The sequence below is a fragment of the Sinocyclocheilus grahami genome, unplaced genomic scaffold (genome assembly GCF_001515645.1).
Source record: "Sinocyclocheilus grahami isolate Dianchi unplaced genomic scaffold, SAMN03320097.WGS_v1.1 scaffold505.1, whole genome shotgun sequence".
NCBI lineage: Eukaryota > Metazoa > Chordata > Actinopteri > Cypriniformes > Cyprinidae > Sinocyclocheilus > Sinocyclocheilus grahami.
Genome location: NW_015505684.1, coordinates 609,511 through 627,369, shown reverse-complemented (window position 1 = coordinate 627,369; position 17,859 = coordinate 609,511). Strand labels below are relative to the sequence as shown.

Here is a 17,859-nt window from a genome sequence, read left to right as displayed (position 1 = left end):
TATTGAATTTATTGATAAATTGTAATAATTTGACAGGTAAGATGATGCATACATCTAAAAAGGTTAAACATAGGCCTTTGTAAAGGTAAATATGCAGATTTAAGTATGTAAAAACTGATAGAACACTGATGAAAATATTGCTTCAGAATAAATTGTTTACTCCACCAAAAAACTCAGTGATGCAGTTATTTTGCAGGGATATTTTGTATGGGATATTGTCTGCTGACATGAAAAGTTCACTGTATATTGTAGTAATAAATACCATTTATTACAGCATTGATATTTTGTTTTCTTTTTAATTTATAAACATTAAATATTACATATATGTATGTAATAAAATGTGTATTTCCATTACAGATTTAGGTCTTAAATTTCATATAAGGTGGTAATAAAAAGGTCTTAAAAAGTCTTAAATTTAACTTGTTCAAGTCTGCAGAAACCCTGAAAAAGCTTTTGGCTTCTCTCCTGAGGCCACAAGAGGGCGCATTGAGCAAAATATTACTAATGCACGTTTCTTCAAAGCATAATAAAATAACACGACTATCTTTGAAAAAAGTGCATAATGTTTAAAATAATGTTTATAAACCTTATATAATTAATAAAGTTGCTTAAACAATTAGAAACAAAACAGCATCATGCATGTATGTATAGTTTAATACAAAGGACCGAAAACCAATCACAAAGAGTACTTTCTTCATTTAAAAACTTGAGATGCAGTGGGATGGGGAAAGTAACGCCGTAAAGTCTCGAGACATGTTTTTTAAAAGTTGAACTCGCATTCATTTTACATGGCTTTCTAAACATGCCGCTCTTTTGTGCGAGACGCGAGTGCAACGGTGATAGATGACCCTCTAGAAAATTTCGTACTCCACTGATAAGGCTGCCTGACACACACCTAAAATTCGAATGCAATGTTTTTGCATTCGAATGTGGATTTTTATTTTAAATTCGACGAATATTCTAAATTCTAAATTTTTTTGGACAGCCCTAAACCAAACTAAGATGTTGGCTCTTTGTGTTTCAATAATTTTTTACTCTCATTATGACCGTTATAATGTTTCATTAAATATATGTGTTTGTGTGTACGTCTCTGTGCATTTTTGCTTTTTTTTATAAAACCTAATGCTGTAAAGTCTGATGTATTGACATTGTTTCATTATTTCTGTTATTTTAATAAATCCAGTGTAATGTAATCAGTACAATATCATCAAATAAAACACATCTTATTAAATTTTTTTTTTTTTTACTATTCAGAGCCTCACAATTGCATTGTTTTTTGACAGATACAGTGACCCAAAAAGCATTTGGCAACTCGAGTCACATTTTAAAATGTCTGCAAAATATAAAAAGAAAATGGCATCTGAAAACATCATAATTTAAAAAGTAACTGTTGTTGTTGTTGTTTTTTGTAAAACATTTTGCTTACAGTGTGCTTGTGCTGTTTTTTAATTATTTTTTGTTTTATTTTATTTTTTACTTTACTTTACTTTTATTATTTTCCAGCTGATCTAAAATATTTACTTGATATCTGCCCTGAGATTTAAAGTTAATATTTCAATAACTTAAATTTTTTTTTATATAATATGCAGGTTAACAAATTATTATATTATATTATATTATAATCTTTTTTTAGCATGTAATTTATTTTGTTTTTATTTTTAGAATTGTTTTAATTTGACGTTTTTGTTATTTAATTGATTAGCTTTTCATCAACTCACAATTTGGGAACCCTGCTCTAATGCAATGATATTCAGACATATTTTTAAGTGTGTCTTGAGTGTCCAGTTACATTTTTGGACAATTATAGATGCTTTGGCTTCAACATCTAATATTGATTAATGAGCAAAACTTCTCTTGAAAAGCTTGAAGGTGCAATAGGTGATTGTTTTCAGAAACATTTTTTGTTATGCTGGTTGAAAGTCTCTTCACATCCCGATAGCAATCATTAAGTTAAGTGGTCTAAATATATTTGTCTGTATTTATATATTCTGTGGAAGACGTAGGATCAAGAAATGTTCGTCCAATCAAAACGCTCGGTCCAAGCATTTTAATTGGCTTTCCTACCTGCCTGTCAACATATGTATTAGCATACCTCTGCGCACCGAGTTCGCGCAGACAGGATACGTCATCAGCGCGTTCACGCAAGCTGTGCAGACAGAGTGAGAATGGCAGACAAACATCAACAACCAGATCTTCCTTCCTGGTATTGTAGCCTACCTGCCTGTCAACATATGTATTAGCATACCTCTGCGCACCGAGTTCGCGCAGACAGGATACGTCATCAGCGCGTTCACGCACGCTGTGCAGACAGAGTGAGAATGGCAGACAAACATCAACAACCTGATCTTCCTTCCTGGTATTGTAGTACTTTTAATGATTTCTCACCAGTGAATGACACATGATGTAGCCCAGCGGTTAATCCAGTCTCACGCCAGCTCGTTAGAAGTGAGCTACGTGCATGAACTGTGTTCCGATCGATATGATCCCTACACAGTGTTCATTGTTCCCTACTCCCTGAACGGAGGAAATCCGTTGAATTTACTTCACTTCGGAACATGGGCTGGAATTGGGAACCACTGATGTAATGTAATGTGTAATGCTGATGCAAGTAATGTTGTCTCTGGTATTCTGGTCTGTGAGCGTAAATGCGTTCAGGGGGCGTGGCTTTGGACGGCGATTGCAGGGAGGGTGGGACGTTCGCTTTCAGTGCTATCAGGCTAAAGTTAGCATTTTCCAAGATCTCCTACTGCACCTTTAAAAAGCATCATTGTTGTGTTAACACATCGTTAATAAGAACTATGTTGATATTCTGAAAGAGATCATCTCATTTTGTTAAGCACATTTCACAGTCCTTCAAGCTTATTTGACCTTGAAACAATATCTTTGTGATTTCTATGCATTTTGTTTTTAAATTAAAGCACTTAGTAGTCAAAAGTTCTTAAAGTTGTACATTTGTGGTGTTTTAGCTGGGATTAGATGCGTTCACATCTCTGGACTGGCTTCAGATGTTGGGCTTTGACCTTCGACTAATAACCTCCATCCACTTCCTCTTCCTCTCTCTCTCCCTCGTTCTAACTGAGACTGCTCTCTCTCCATCTCTCGTCTTTTTTTGCTAACACTTGTTTTATTCTTGCCATCTCTCACCTCCATCTCATTTTGCTCCTCTTTTTTCCCCTCTCCTTCTCGCTGTCTCCTCTTCTTCCTCTTCTCTCTCTTTCTCTTTAGGAGCCTCAGACCACTGTTATCCATAACCCAGTGGATGGGATCAAGGTACATCTTCCGCACGACCCTCCCCATCCTCTTCTCTTTCTTTCTCCACCTTCCTCTCCTCCTCTCTCTGCTTCTGTCATCTGCTGCCAGTCTCTTTATTCTGTGGTGCGAGCGAGGGTGTTGTTTTGGATTTGTGAGTGAGCGTGCAGTCACATTAGGATGGGAAAGTGTTCGGTTAAGAGTGTGGTGTTTAGTACGGTGTTCAGTGTTAATTGTTTCAGGTAAAACAATGACATAGAATGTTCTTTTGACTATTGTTAGTCAAATACACGCATGGTTTTAAGCAGAAATTAGTTGAACTTCAACATGGGGAAAATTTTACTTCAGTAATATGACATATTTTTTTAATTAAACAGTTTAGACAATGATAAAAAAAATCACATTACTTTTCAAAAGTTTGGGGTTGGTAAAATTTGTTTTTGTTTTGTCTTTGAAAGAAGTCTCTTATGCTCATTTAATTGTAAAAATGTATGAAATATTATTACGATTTAAAACAACTGTTTTCTATTTGAATATATTGCAATTTATTCCTTTGATCCAAAGCTGAATTTTCAGCATCATTACTCCAGTCTTCAGTGTCACATGATCCTTCAGAAATCCTTCTAATATGCTGATTTGCTTAATATTAATATTATGTTAAAAACAGTTGCAATGCTTAACATTTTTGTGCAAAATTTTAAAAGCATTTATTTGAAATATAAATATTTTGTAACATTATAATACTGTCTCTTTTGATCATTTAATGCATCCTTGCTGAATAAAAGTATTTATTTCTTAAAAAAAAAAAAAAAACTTCCTGACCCCAATCTTTTGAACAGAAATGTAAACTGGTGTGTTGTGAAATGCTCATAAAGTGGTAAAAATTGATTGGATATTGTTCTAATGTGGTTTGTAATGACTTTTGACATTGCACTGCATTTTATCTGCTGCTTTCTTGAATTATGACATAACATGATAAAAAAAATACCATCTTTTTGGATCATTTTCATTAAATTGTGTTTAAAACTAACCATAGCTTGTCTGAGAAAAATAAAATGGTAAAAAATGTGTACCCTAAATCATCAGCCAAATGCATAAATGTAAATGTATAAAATGGCAATTGATTTGATCATGAAGTCTGCCAAAAAGGAAAGCTATTTTAATTTCATCAAATAGTTATATATATATTTTTTTTTAATTATTATTACATTTTGGCTTCAAGGGTATGATTATAATATTTAAAAAATATTATTTTGCTATTGTCATTGCTAAATAAAATGATTATATTTAACCATTTTTATTAGGGTTATTATAGTTAACTAAAACTAAAAATGAAACTAAAATAAAACTAAAACACTAAGAAACATTTTTGTTACTTGAAATGAAATGAACATTACATAAAATAAAATATTAAAAAACTATATTTCAGGTAGTTATCAAGACAGCATTTGTCATTTTAATTTGTTTTAACTTAATGTAGTAAAACTGAAATAAAAATCAATAAAAACTATTTAGACATATATATTTAATAATTTAATATATATAAGTTTTCCTTTCTCTTTGGAGTGTTACAAGCTGAATAGATAAGATCCCTAAAGTTGCAAAGACTAAAGTCTCAAACCCAAAGAGATATTCTTTATAAAAGTTAAGACTTGTCCACGCCCTCCTAAAATGCCTCGTTTAAACACACCCCCACATGTCTACCTCACTATGTGGGAAGATTTGCATATCACCGCGCAAATGTTCACGCAAAGAATGAAGGTGTAACTTTTATTCTCGCTGTGGTATTGTTGCCGCCGCCGCCATGTCGTGAAGACGCTGTGTGTTTCGTTGTGAAAGCGAAAATGCTTTGTTTGGCCTTCCAAAAGAGGACACGACTAGAAATCAGTGGTCAAGTTGTGTTTACAACACTGTTCCAGAACAGTTCAACCCAAATATCCAGATGTGTGCAACACATTTTACGGAGGACGAGGACTGTTTCCTGGGAGAGTAGCCTACAATGCCGGTGTTCTGACAAATAATGCTGACTCCTGTAAGTGCGTTTTCATATTTAAAGAATTTGCCACTGATGATTCAAACGCGAGTTTTGAGCAGTGTAGAGTAGCGCTTGTTGTTTGTCATTTCTCCGATCACAAATGCAGACATGGTTTTATGTTTGTGACGCGATGCAACGCAACACGTAAAAAGACAGTATAAGTCATTATAATCCGTAATTATGTCCCCTCTGGATGCAACAAATGCCTCGTTTGTAATGGGTTTTAATGTTTTTGTCTCGTCGCTCCTGCCAGGACATGGCATCACAGTAAGGTAAGGGGCGTAACATTTCCATCACACGCTTGAGGTATTCGGCCAATCACAACGCACAGGATAGCTGGCCAATCAGAGCACAACTCGCTTTTCAGACCAGTGAGCTTTGTAAAAATCGACGCGTTTCAGAAAGGCGGGGCATAGAGGAGAAACAATAATGTACAGTATGTGGAAAATAATGCGTTTTGAACCTTAAACTGCATAAACACATTTCATTACAACAAATACACAAAATAATGTTAAAATAACATCATGTGACCCCTTTAAAAAAAGCCTACAAAAATGACAATTACTAAAATTTCACGGAAATTAAAATAAAAACAGAAAATAGAAAAATAGAAGCTGATTCAAAATATTAAGAAAAACTTTAATAGTATCTACTGATACTAAAATAACATGGCTGTTAACCCATAGCCCAGACTCATCCAATCAGACATTCCCATTGTTACCAAAAAAGTTTCCTATCCTCTATCTATAAAGCTCCTCTCCCTCTCTGGCCTCCCGTCCCATATGCATGGCCACAGCTGGCTGAAGTCTGACAGTCCATTTGCCTGCGGCTCAGACTCTCAAGGTGCCTGCGGTGGGTCGATAACTCGCCCACAGGAACCCATCGAGAGAAATACGAGCAGACGGGGGCTCAGTCATTTGCATTTGTAATACGTCAGAAGCTAAATGCAGCTATTAAATGCGTTTGTGTGTGTGTGGGTGGTTACATGCTTATGCAGAGCTGCGTTCTCAATGCTGCCATCTGGGAAAGAGACGTGGAGATGCACAACACAGGAGCTGGGTTTCATTGAATGCCTGTGTTACAGCCTCACCAGGTGGCTGAGCTTGAGATTAAACCTTCTCGACTGTCTACACTGCTGTTGGCACTACAAGTGTTATATGTATTTGCGGTAGTGATTATTCCATTCGTCTCAGTGGTAGTGCTGGTTGTGCTTTATTGGAGTTAGTTGATGTTTGTTGAGTAAATGTTTTGTTGGTGTGAGGTCGGACACTGATTGCTTTTGTCTGTCCTGCAGGAATCTTCAGACAGCAGCAACACCACCATTGAGGATGAAGACGTCAAAGGTGAGAGGCATCTGTTTTTGTTGTATTTCATTGAAACAATGTGATTTTTACCAAGGACTTTGCATTTCTGAAAACATCACCAAGCTCTAAAAAGACACTTTTCACAATCCAGTAAGTTCCTGATGGATACAATCAAGTCATATGCATTTTTTTCTTCTTCAACCTCCTGTTTCACTCAGAAATACAGTATTGTTCAAATGTTTGAGGTCCGTAAGGTGTTTTTAAAAGAAATTAGTGCTTTTATTCAGCAAGGATGCATTAAATTGATCAGAATTGATTGAAAAATAATTAATAAGATTACAAAGGATTAGTTATTTTGAACTTTTTATTCATCTTAAAGAAAATGTATCAGTTTCCACAAAAGTAAGATTTCAGAAATATTATGTTTTCAGCATTGATAATAATAAGAAATGTTACTTAAGCAGCAAATCAGCATATTAGAATGATTTCTGAAGGATAATGTGACACTGAAGACTGGAGCAATGATGCTGAAAATTCAGCTTTGATCACAGGAATAAATTACATTTTAAAATATATTCAACTGGAAAACTGCTATTTTAAATGGTAATAATATTTCAAAATATAAGCGCAAAAGAGAACAACATTAAAAATCTTACCAACACCAAACTTTTGAACAGTAGTGTATATCGCATAATGGAAGTTGCTCTGCTTCGTTATACCTGAACCCCATTAATCATGATAAAATCACTGTATTGCAAAGCCTCACATGGCTTATTGCTTTTTGAAAAATAATAGTAATATTTAGAAAAAAAACTCACTAATTTAAAATAAATTACTTTATTATTTATTTTATTTATTAAATAAATATTTGTATTATTTTCAATTATGTATTTATGTAATTAAAATTAAATTTGTTTTTACATGTAACTTTAAAGTTAAAGCTATTTGCTGCAGTCACAGGTTTGCACACATTGCCTCGTCTTTGAACTTTGACAAATCAGTTTTTGAAGCCTTGAATATGAAAAATCTGAAGCTTTTAATTTTTCCGAAATGTAATTTGCGTCTGCTATTGTTGTGACATTGTTGTGGCCTTTTGACTTCCTCTGAGTTTGTACGTTTCTTAAGAAGTGTTGACTTAATTCTGCTCTCCTGGGACGTGCATTTCAGGACACCTTCGGTGTATTTTTATCTGTGAGAACACTGAAAATGTGAGAGATGTGGGCTAAGGCTTTGCGTATGTGTGTTTTATTCACACGGGTAAATATAGGTTCGTTGTGTGGAAATGTCGTGTTCAGAAGTAGGCGGGACGATTTGCCACCCTTCCATGTAAATGGCTCAGCCTCAATTGTAGGTTAAATGGTGTGCCGTGTTCCATCTTTGCACGTCCTCCTTTCTCAGTCTCATCTTTCCAATCTCTTCCCACCTCTTCCTTTCCCGCTCAATAGGGAAAAGCCTAGATAGCGGTTCAGTAAAAGCCCCCGCTGAAGTCAGCCAATCACCTCCGGGCTCCGCCCCCGCCATCTTCTGTAAGTCTGGTCTGCACTCGTTTGGTTTGGCCTGGCTGGATTGCACGGCATCTAACTAAAGCAAATCCCTGAAAAATAACCAGCTTCGTATGAGTTTTGCTCTTCTTGAGGCGAATTATATAAAAAGAGCTAACAAGCTAATCTAAAAACAACCCACTTTCTCTTGCTGATCAACTCCCTGCTGTTGTTGTGTGCGCTGCCCCCCTGAAACAGCAAGTGGAATGGCATGCACTTGAGTTTGGATGAGTCTCTGCCATCTTGCTCCCACCTTCCATCGGTCATCATTACCTTCATGTGTAAACAGCCACCAAGCTGACCGACATCCTGGGCTGCGCCCGTAGGGGCTCGGGACCCTCGGCTGTGCCTGATAGCAAAGCAGCTGCCCACTCCACACAATCCCCTCCACAGACCCCCATCATGCAGAGTGAGTATAGCGCCCCCTGCAGACCTAAGTACAGACGCTCATGCACAGGGTCCATGAATGTTTTTGGCTAGAGCATTATGTCGTTTTATTGTTTTTGTCATTCAAGTAATTCCTTTTTTAATAATGAATTAATAAGTATTAGTTAACTTAAATAGTTATTTAATAATTAATAATAATAGTAATAATAGTTATCCATTTTTATTGATTCGATTTATTTTTAATAATTATTAATAATCTTTATAATTCAATTAAGTATTTAACAAAGTAATTTAATTATGAAAATAATGTGCTAAAAAAATCATTCGTTTGTAATTGTTTGTAATAATTAAATAATATATATTTTTAGAATCATTTTTGTACTTTAAAGTATTAATGTAACTTAATTTAATAATAATAAATTATTCATATATTTTAATGATTATTAAAATATGGTTTATTAAAGTAATCACGTTGTAATAATTAGTTATTCATTTTAATGATTTAATGAATCTAGCATTTAAATTTAGTAACTTGTTAAATCATTTAGCTTGATAATTATTCTAATTATTTATTTAATAAGTTGTATTAAATGGTAAATATAATAATTATAATAAAATAATATTCAATCGATTAAAGTACTAAATAAAGTAATTTAATAAAAAAGTCATTTTTAAGCTGTCAGTTTCTAGTAACAGGGTTATTAAATTAGTTGTTAAGATAAAGTGAATTATAAAGATTTATTAAGATAAAGTGAATAGTATTCAGGTAGTCATACTGTATGATATTAATATGTCAGACCCCATGAGTCAACCCCCTCCATGTCCTCACATGTATTAAAACTTTTTCTAGTCCACTGTTAAAATTATAATGTGAATGTACATGGTGTACAGTATTACTAATTTCCTTAGGTGTTTAACAGGGAAAACATGCACTTTTAATGTTGGACCCTGTTCGTGTCCGTCTGTTGGCCCAAGTGTTGACCGTTGACCCTTGTTATTGATGCATATCCTGTTCAGTCAGAAACCACTGCCCCATGCATCTTGTTATTTGTCTGATGTTACTGCCTTTTCATCTCTTCACATGTTGTCCATCTCTCTGTCTCTCATGGTGTGTTAATGCATTCCTCCCTTTCCCAACCCACTCATCCCGGTTCACAGATCTGGTGAGCTGTGTGGGCCATGCACCTGTCCCGCAACATCAGACCGAGTCACCTTCCTCACGAACCTCAGTCCCCCCTCCCCAAACCTCCTCCCCCCCGACCCCCTCTGTGTCTGCACAGAGTGAGTATATAGTGTGTGTGCTTATAGCATAAGGTCAAGTCCACGTTGCACTTTAAAGGCCCTGATATACTTCAAACGAAATTGAAAAACAAACTGGTGTGGCATCATTTCAAGTAAAGTTTGTATGGAGTTGTCTGGAAGTTCAAAACATCTTGCTCTGGCTGGTAAACAGTTTCCAACTACCACTGGTCCATGGCTATTATGTAATATGTTAGTGTGGCTTTGTGGCTCTGCCGCCTTTGACGTGGAAATCTTCTCTGGTTCATTTCTTTTAAGTCAAGTCCATTGAGGTCATATGCAGTTAAAAACTTGAACACTCTGTTGAGCTGCTTCATAGTAGAAATTGTAATTCTGCAATGCTAATCTAAAGTGACACTGACACTGTTTTTTCATGTTTAAAGGGGTCATTTGATGCGATTTCAAGTTTTCCTTTCTCTTTGGAGTGTTACAAGCTGTTCATGAATAGATAAGATCCCTAAAGTTGCAAAGACTAAAGTCTCAAACCCAAAGAGATATTCTTTATAAAAGTTAAGACTCGTCCACGCCCCCCTAAAACCCCTCGTTTAAACCCATCACGATGTGGGAAGATTTGCATAACGCCGCCCAAATGTTCACGCAAAGAAAGAAGGCTTAACTTTATTGTTGCTGCCACCACCGCTGCCATATCGTGGAGATGCTGTGTTTCGTTGCGAAAGCGAAACTACTTTGTTTGGTCTTCCAAAAGAGGACACGACAAGAAATCAGTGGTTAAGTTGTATTTACAACACTGTTCCAGAACACTTCAACCCAAATATTCAGATGTGTGCAGCTAGGGCTGGGCGATATAGCTAAAAAAGTTATCAACGATATAATGTTTCATATCGTTCGGTATTGATAATTATTGACATTTTTTATAACATTTTTTAAAACAAAACGCAATAGAAAAAAATTTAACCACTTTATTTATAATTAACACAATTTGAGACAAACAACAAATATTTTTTGTTTTAACAATCAGACACAATAAAAATTAAGCAAATATCTAATTTCTAATGTTTTAAATAGGTCTTTATTGTATAGGTCTAATTGTCTCCCGAGGCCACAGAAGGGCGCAATGAGCAAAATAATGCAGCGCATTTAGCAAGTAACTCTATAAAAACGTGCATTACGTCTATATTAACTCATAAAAATCATATATAATTTCGTATATTGCATAAACAATTATGAACAAAACAGCATCATGTATTTATGCATTGCTTAATACAAATAGCCGAATCGCCCATCACGCAGATTGCATTTAAAAACATAAGAGACGCAGTGAAAAGGAATAAACCTCCACAAATTCACAACGTGTTTTTTAAAAGTTTAAACTGTTTTAACTTTGCATGGCTACATCTCTTGAGTGAGACGCGAGTGCAGCAGTCGTACTCGTAATAAAAAAATGGGGAAGACTATATCGTGCGCTATATCGAACATTTTTTCTATCGATATCAAAGAAGGTGTACCGTCGATAAATATCGATATCGTTTTATCGCTCAGGCCTCAGAGGAAACCTCGCTTTTCAGACCGATGAGCTTTGTAAAAATCGACGCGTTTCAGAAAGGCGGGGCATAGAGGAGAAACAATAATGTACAGTATGTGGAAAATAATGTGTTTTTTTAACCTTAAACCGCATAAACATTTCATTCTGTCTACTTCTGTCTACTAATTAATTATTACAACTGTTAAATGGAGACAGTATATTAAAGATGGAGAATGGGAGTTCCGTGCGCTCAAAGACCCAAGACGTGTCACTCGTATAGTTTTGAATGGGGAAAAATACAACCCTTAATATGGCCGCTCTATTGAACGAAGCCCCGCCTTCTGAGCAAAAGAGCCAATCCCTAATCGGTAAAGTCAGCGTGGCACTGCAGCTGCTGTTAGAAGTCCCGGTTGCTATAGAAACAGTCAGCATTCTGAGACGTGCACTCAGGACTGCGCATGCGCACTGGCTGGTCTAGCCTGAGAGTTAAGCTTTTTTTTAATGCTATTTGAGCAAAATAAATAACATTTATGAGATTGTTGTTGTCAGATTTCATTGGTGATTTCAAATATAAAAATGAATCGCAAGCTTGGCAAGCAGTTTTGGAGAATTTGATATTTCCCCATTCAAAAAGATGGGAGCTGCACTTGCATGCCCGAGAGGCGTGCCTTAAAGTGACTTTGGCTCAGATGCTGACATTCTCAGTGCTGTCAAAATAAAAGTCCTGTGCACTATTAAAATAAAAGTCCGCTTTGGACACTTTTTGACCCATGCCGATAATTAAAAATTCCAGATATCGGCCGATATATCAGCTGACCACTAGTATAAAGGGCTATATAAATAAACGTGATGTAACTAGACTGCTGAATTGCAGATCTGGTACAAACATATCCACATCGCTATGATCAAATGCTGTTTTCTCTCCACTGTCATTTTTGTTGTTTGTTTTGTTATTGAGAGGAGAGTGCGCAGCATATTCATATTCATCTAAACGCCATTCCCAGCAGTGTGTGTGGTGTCAGACAGTATACTGCTGCTCGGTTATATCAAATATCTTTTTACCGCTAAGCGAGGAATGAAAAATAACTTCTTCAGGAGTATATCAGGCCTTTAACAGTCTGCAGCTGAATTCCCATCAACCCTGAAACCAACATATGACATTCGGAAGTAGCAGGAGGCAGTTTTCCCTGATAAAAACACAGCATTTAAGCATCTGAAGTGACATTTACAGAGTCTGGTTTGTGACAGAACTGTGATGCACTTCCATGCATATCCGCTTGAAGGAAGTGGGGCATTTATCAAATCTGAAGCCACAGTTAGAGAATTTTTATCAGGCCTGCGGTGTCAGATTGACAAGGAGAAACTGAAGGACGTGTCGGGGCCACTAAGCTCCTCTAAAGTGGAGCAGGAAGTCATGAAGGGAGGGAGTGAGTGAGGGTGAGGAAACCAGAATAAGCCGTATCTAAGGATCCAGGAATAGCTCAACTAGCTCCATGCGGTTAACAAGGAAAAGACAGAAGAAGACGAGAAGGAGGAAAGTGGTGGAGATGTTGATTAGATGAGTGTTTTTGTGAGTCTGTGCATGTGTGAGCGTACAAACTTCATCAGGAGAGAGAGCTTAGTCAGAGTATTGAGGAGGAATGGATGAAGGTCTAGACTGAAGATCATGACTGAGAAACTAGGTCCACAGCAGAGCTGGTGTGTGTTAAACCTCTCTCAGCCTCTCAGGTCTGGAGTCAGGAGGGTGTGACCTTTCTGACCTCTGCCTGTGTTTCAGAGCGTTAACTCTTGGTTAAGGTTGACATCTGTCTGTTCATGTCCTGTACAACAAAGAGGAACAGTTAGCTTTGGCTCTGTCAGTCTATAGTTTTAAAGAACCCATGAATGCACAATTTTCTTTCCTGTGCTGATGTATTTCCTGTTGAGACAGGAAGGTGGGGTGGAACATGCTCTACTGCTAAAAAGTTTGATTGTAAAGGAAATTAATCATTTTATTCAGCAAGGATGCATTGAACTTTCTGTCTATCAAAGAATCCTGAAAAAAAAGTATCACGACTTGCACAAAAATATTAAGCAGCACAACTGTTTTCAGCATTGATAATATTAAGAAATGTTTCTTGAGCAGCAAATCAGCATATTAGAATGATTTCTGAAGGATCATGTGACACTGAAGACAGGAGTAATGATGCTGAAAATTCAGCTTTGATCACAGGAATAAATTACATTATAAAATGCATTAAAATAGAAAAGTTATTTTAAATTGTAATAATATTTCACAGTATTACAATTGTACTGTATTTTTGATCAAATAAATGCAGCATAAAAGATTTATTTAAAAAATACTTACACCTAAGATTAATAAAGGCTGTGATACATTGTCCATTTTTATTCTGTTTATTTTTTGGTCCATTTGAAGCACCTCGTATTTATTGGGTCTTTAATTCACATGTCTTTTAATGTAAAGATGAAAATATTCCAATATCTTGCGTAAAAAGTATATATATTTTTTTAATAATCATAATTTTGAGTGAAAAAAAAAATCTGAAACTAAGGTGGGACTACTTGGCATGAACTGTATGTGTGTATTCACCTGTGTCCATGTTTTCTTCTATAGCACGCAAACAGGAAATCATCAAGATCACGGAGCAGCTGATAGAAGCCATCAATAATGGGGAATTTGATGCCTATGCGTATGTTACAGACACAATGTTATGCTATGCTTTCTTACAGACACAAACTACTTTGGCCCAACACATACTATATTGTATATAAGAGCACTATAGCGGCCATTACTGTAAACTGTCTTCTTCTACAGTCAGTTCTGCTCGCATGGTGGAGCAACAGTTTTATTAAGAGTAAGATGAAAGTAACTATCCATGTATATAGCAGCTACCTGAATAATAATGCACAATGGGATCGTTGTAACAGGAAAATCTGTGACCCTGGATTGACATCCTTTGAACCCGAGGCTTTGGGGAACCTGGTTGAGGGAATGGACTTCCATAGATTCTACTTTGAGAACTGTAAGTGTGTTCAATCAGAAAGACTACATTATTTATGTGTCTTATAAATCACAAGAAATGGCAGTAGCACCATGCACATGATCTTTCTCCGTGTGTGTGTTTCTCCGCAGTGCTTTCTAAGAACAGCAAGCCCATCCACACCACTATCCTGAACCCTCACGTGCACCTGATTGGAGAAGAGGCCGCCTGCATCGCCTACATCCGCCTCACTCAGTTTGTGGATGGGCAGGGCCGGCCACGCAGCAGCCAGTCGGAGGAGACCCGTGTGTGGCACCGCCGGGACTCCAAATGGCAAAACGTTCATTTCCACTGCTCCGGTGCGCCGGCTGCCCCTCTCCAGTGAAGGTGACGCTTTGGATTTGTTTTCACACTGGAGCTTTTTGGATCTGTTTCTCAGTAGAGTTTGATTGTTTTGGTTGTTGTCAAAATGGATTCTGAACAGATCTAGACACCAGAATATAGAAAAACTTGAGGGTGGGCTCTTTTGACTTGCTGTAACACCCTGGCACTGTGAATGAGAGTACTGATGCACATTTTCTTCAGAAAGTGTAAATCTATATCAAGATTGCACATAGTTAAATACATAAATTAAAAACAAATATAAAATATGCATTATAATCATTAAGATTTCATCGAGAGAAATTATTGTTTTGTTTTATTCAGCAAAGACGCATTTACTAAATAATGTTACAATTCAGCTTTTCCATACAGGAATAAATTATATTTTAAAATATAATCAAATAGAAAACATATTTAAATTTGTAATAATATTTCATAATATTACTGTTTTTGCTGTATGTTCATCAAACAGATGCAACCTTGGTAAGCATAAGCAGGGATATAATAGTTAACTGAAACGTACACCATAAAAATATTTTCTTCACCTGAAATAAAATACACAATAACTGAAATAAAATAAAATATAAAAAACATAAACTCATTTTATCTCTGCTTATTGTCAAGGCAACATTTCTCATTTTCATTTAGTTTAACTTGATGTACTAAAGTAACTAAAACTGAAATAAAAATATGTAGACAGCTTAAAAAATAAAAAGAATTATGACATTAAAAATATATAAAAATGACAAAAACAAGACAATTACAAAACTTTAAAATTAAAATAAAAACAGAAAATATAAAATAAAAATTAATTCTAAATATTAGTAAAAACTAATACTATTTCAGTTATACTAAAAAAGCTTATAAGAGCATAAGAAACTTTCAAAAATAAAGTATTTCAAAAATATTACCGTCCTCAAACTTTTGAACAGTATTATAATTTTATACAAAAAAAATCCTAATTTTAAGGTCATTTATAGTAATTCAAATAAATTATTCAAAAATTCATATTAACTATATAATAATAATTAATAAACATTGATAAAAACATTTTTAAATAGTTTTTTATATTTTTAAATATATGTATATTTTATTTGATATATTTTTAGAACATTCAGTGAGAGCTGATTAAAAACAACGTTTCTGTGTTTTTGTATTTCAGAGCGGCCCTGCAAGCGATACATTAGATGCGAGTGCCCTTCACGGAGGTGAAGGACAGGGAGGACTGATAGGACGGCAGCAGAGGTCCAGCGTCGGAGCGCTCCGAACCCTCCAGCCTTCCAACGCTGGACACAGCCGTCCTCCCCTGCATGCAAACCGACAGTTATCTCTCTGCCAGAACCACCCTCACCTCTGACTCCACCCAGCACGCTCCCGACCGAACGTCTTTATGCCAAGACTCAAGATTACATATTTTAATCATCGAGGGCGATCATAGACTCCAGGTTCCCGTCTAGAGTTCTAATAACCTGCACGATTGCCGCCTTATCCACGGTCCTTCGCACTCGTCTTCACTGGCCTTATGCCCCCTGCGCCCAGGTACTCCCAAATACAGTAGATCATGTTTTAATAAAAATATCATCATTATTATTGTATTTATTGTTATTGTTACTACTATTGATTATATATGATTATTACTTCCGTCAGGATTCTAAGTATTGCTGTTGTTCTTGAGATTGTATATTTGATGGTCAAATTACTGATGTTTTGTTTTAAAACACTTATTTTGTTCTCTTTTTTTTAAGCATGGATTAAAATTTTGATTTTTTTTTTTTTTTTGGTGTTCAGGTAATCTGAAGTCTATTTCGGCAGTGCTGTATATTATGTTAAAGTTCACGGCTCGCTGGTAAAAGTAAAAAAGCAGCAGCGCACACGTGGTTTTAAGATTCAAAACTCGTAGTCAATTTTCTCGCGAATATGGTGGCGAGCAGATTTTCTGTCACCGCGATCAGTGTTTGTATTATCAGGTCACCAATCAGATCTCTTGGAGGCAGCTGACATCACATCATTGAGATTCGCCTCGTATATATCTGCAGGTTGCCAAGTTGAATTTCCTTCAAAAAGAGCTGTTTGTCTTTAAATCAGAGCATAATCTCATGTATTGGCCCTTGATGACCAGCAGCTGATGTGTCCTTCTTACTGACAATCAATGCTGATCTGGTTTTATGTGAGTTTTGGTGGTCTGTGAGACTAGGAATGTCTGTTTAAGCTTGTCTTCTTTTTCTCAAGGGATCTTGTAGGATGTTTCGAATGAGTACAGCATGTTGTTTTTAAGGGCCTTTCATTTAAAGGAGCAGCTAATTTACTGCTGTTCGCTGGCCAAGTGTGTTTGAGATTTAAATAGCCATTCTGGATCCCACGGTGATCAGAAACCTGTGAATTTTAACGTGTTTCTACCGTCGTCACAGGAACGTTGTGATTCACCTCGACTCAGGCACCTACAGCTATCATTCTTTTTCTTTTTGTTCTGTACACGCAGGAACTTTTTATATATTATTTATGTGGTAGTTTTGTTCTTTGTGGTTTTTTTTTTTAAGCGTGTGTGTGCGTGTACGTGTGTGTGGTTTTACAATACAATGGCACTGATATCCTGAATGTGAAAGCATCGTCACTATATTCAAGTGTTGAAAGCCATAACGCATAGAGCGAGAATTTCCAGCGGATTGTAAGGATGTTTTTATAAGTGTTGTCTTTCAGTCTTGCAGAACTGGAAGATAGTCTTATGTGGATTGACTAGGGGGCTTCCTGACAACTGGTACTGTTCGTTTTTGATGTCTTGTCAAAAGATTTCTCTCTTACTGAATGTGGGCTGCTACCTGAAGTCACATGACCTTTGTTGAGGCTGCTCAGTGTGCTTTATTGATTTTAAAGGAGTAGTTAACCCAAAAATAAAGCTTTGCTGAAAACGTAACTCACCCTCAGGCCATCCAAGATGTAGACGAGTTATACATTCATCAGAACAGAGTTGAAGATGAAATTTAGCATCACATCACTTGCTCAGCAATGGATGCTCTGCAGTGAATGGGTGCCGTCAGAATGAGAGTCCAAACAGCTGATAAAAACATCACAAGTAATCCATCACTCCAGTCCATCAGTTAACAAATCTAGGGTGACCATACGTGCCATTTTCCAATGGCCAGGATTTCTATATTGCCTAAAATATCTAGGTTTTGGCTTTGTTTGCGTGTGCAGACCGATC

At 36.2% G+C, this 17,859-nt stretch overlaps 1 protein-coding gene across 13 annotated transcripts in view; it reads left to right on the top strand.

Annotated features, from left to right (window-relative positions):
- The window catches only part of LOC107554545 (calcium/calmodulin-dependent protein kinase type II subunit beta), a 96,001-nt gene extending 78,319 nt beyond the window's left edge, over positions 1-17,682 (top strand). For 5 of the 13 annotated variants that reach the window (XM_016237093.1, XM_016237090.1, XM_016237089.1 and 2 more), the window contains 6 exons: positions 3,226-3,270; positions 6,579-6,627; positions 13,913-13,988; positions 14,227-14,321; positions 14,432-14,666; positions 15,823-17,682. In XM_016237093.1, coding sequence (XP_016092579.1) covers positions 3,226-3,270; positions 6,579-6,627; positions 13,913-13,988; positions 14,227-14,321; positions 14,432-14,664 — 498 coding nt within the window. In that variant the 3' untranslated portion in view covers positions 14,665-14,666; positions 15,823-17,682. Of the gene's footprint in view, positions 1-3,225; positions 3,271-6,578; positions 6,628-8,033; positions 8,115-8,418; positions 8,539-9,674; positions 9,798-13,912; positions 13,989-14,226; positions 14,322-14,431; positions 14,667-15,822 lie in introns of all 13 variants that reach the window. The other 8 variants (XM_016237098.1, XM_016237095.1, XM_016237092.1 and 5 more) reach the window with 2 other exon arrangements.
- The last annotated feature ends 177 nt before the right edge of the window (positions 17,683-17,859 follow it).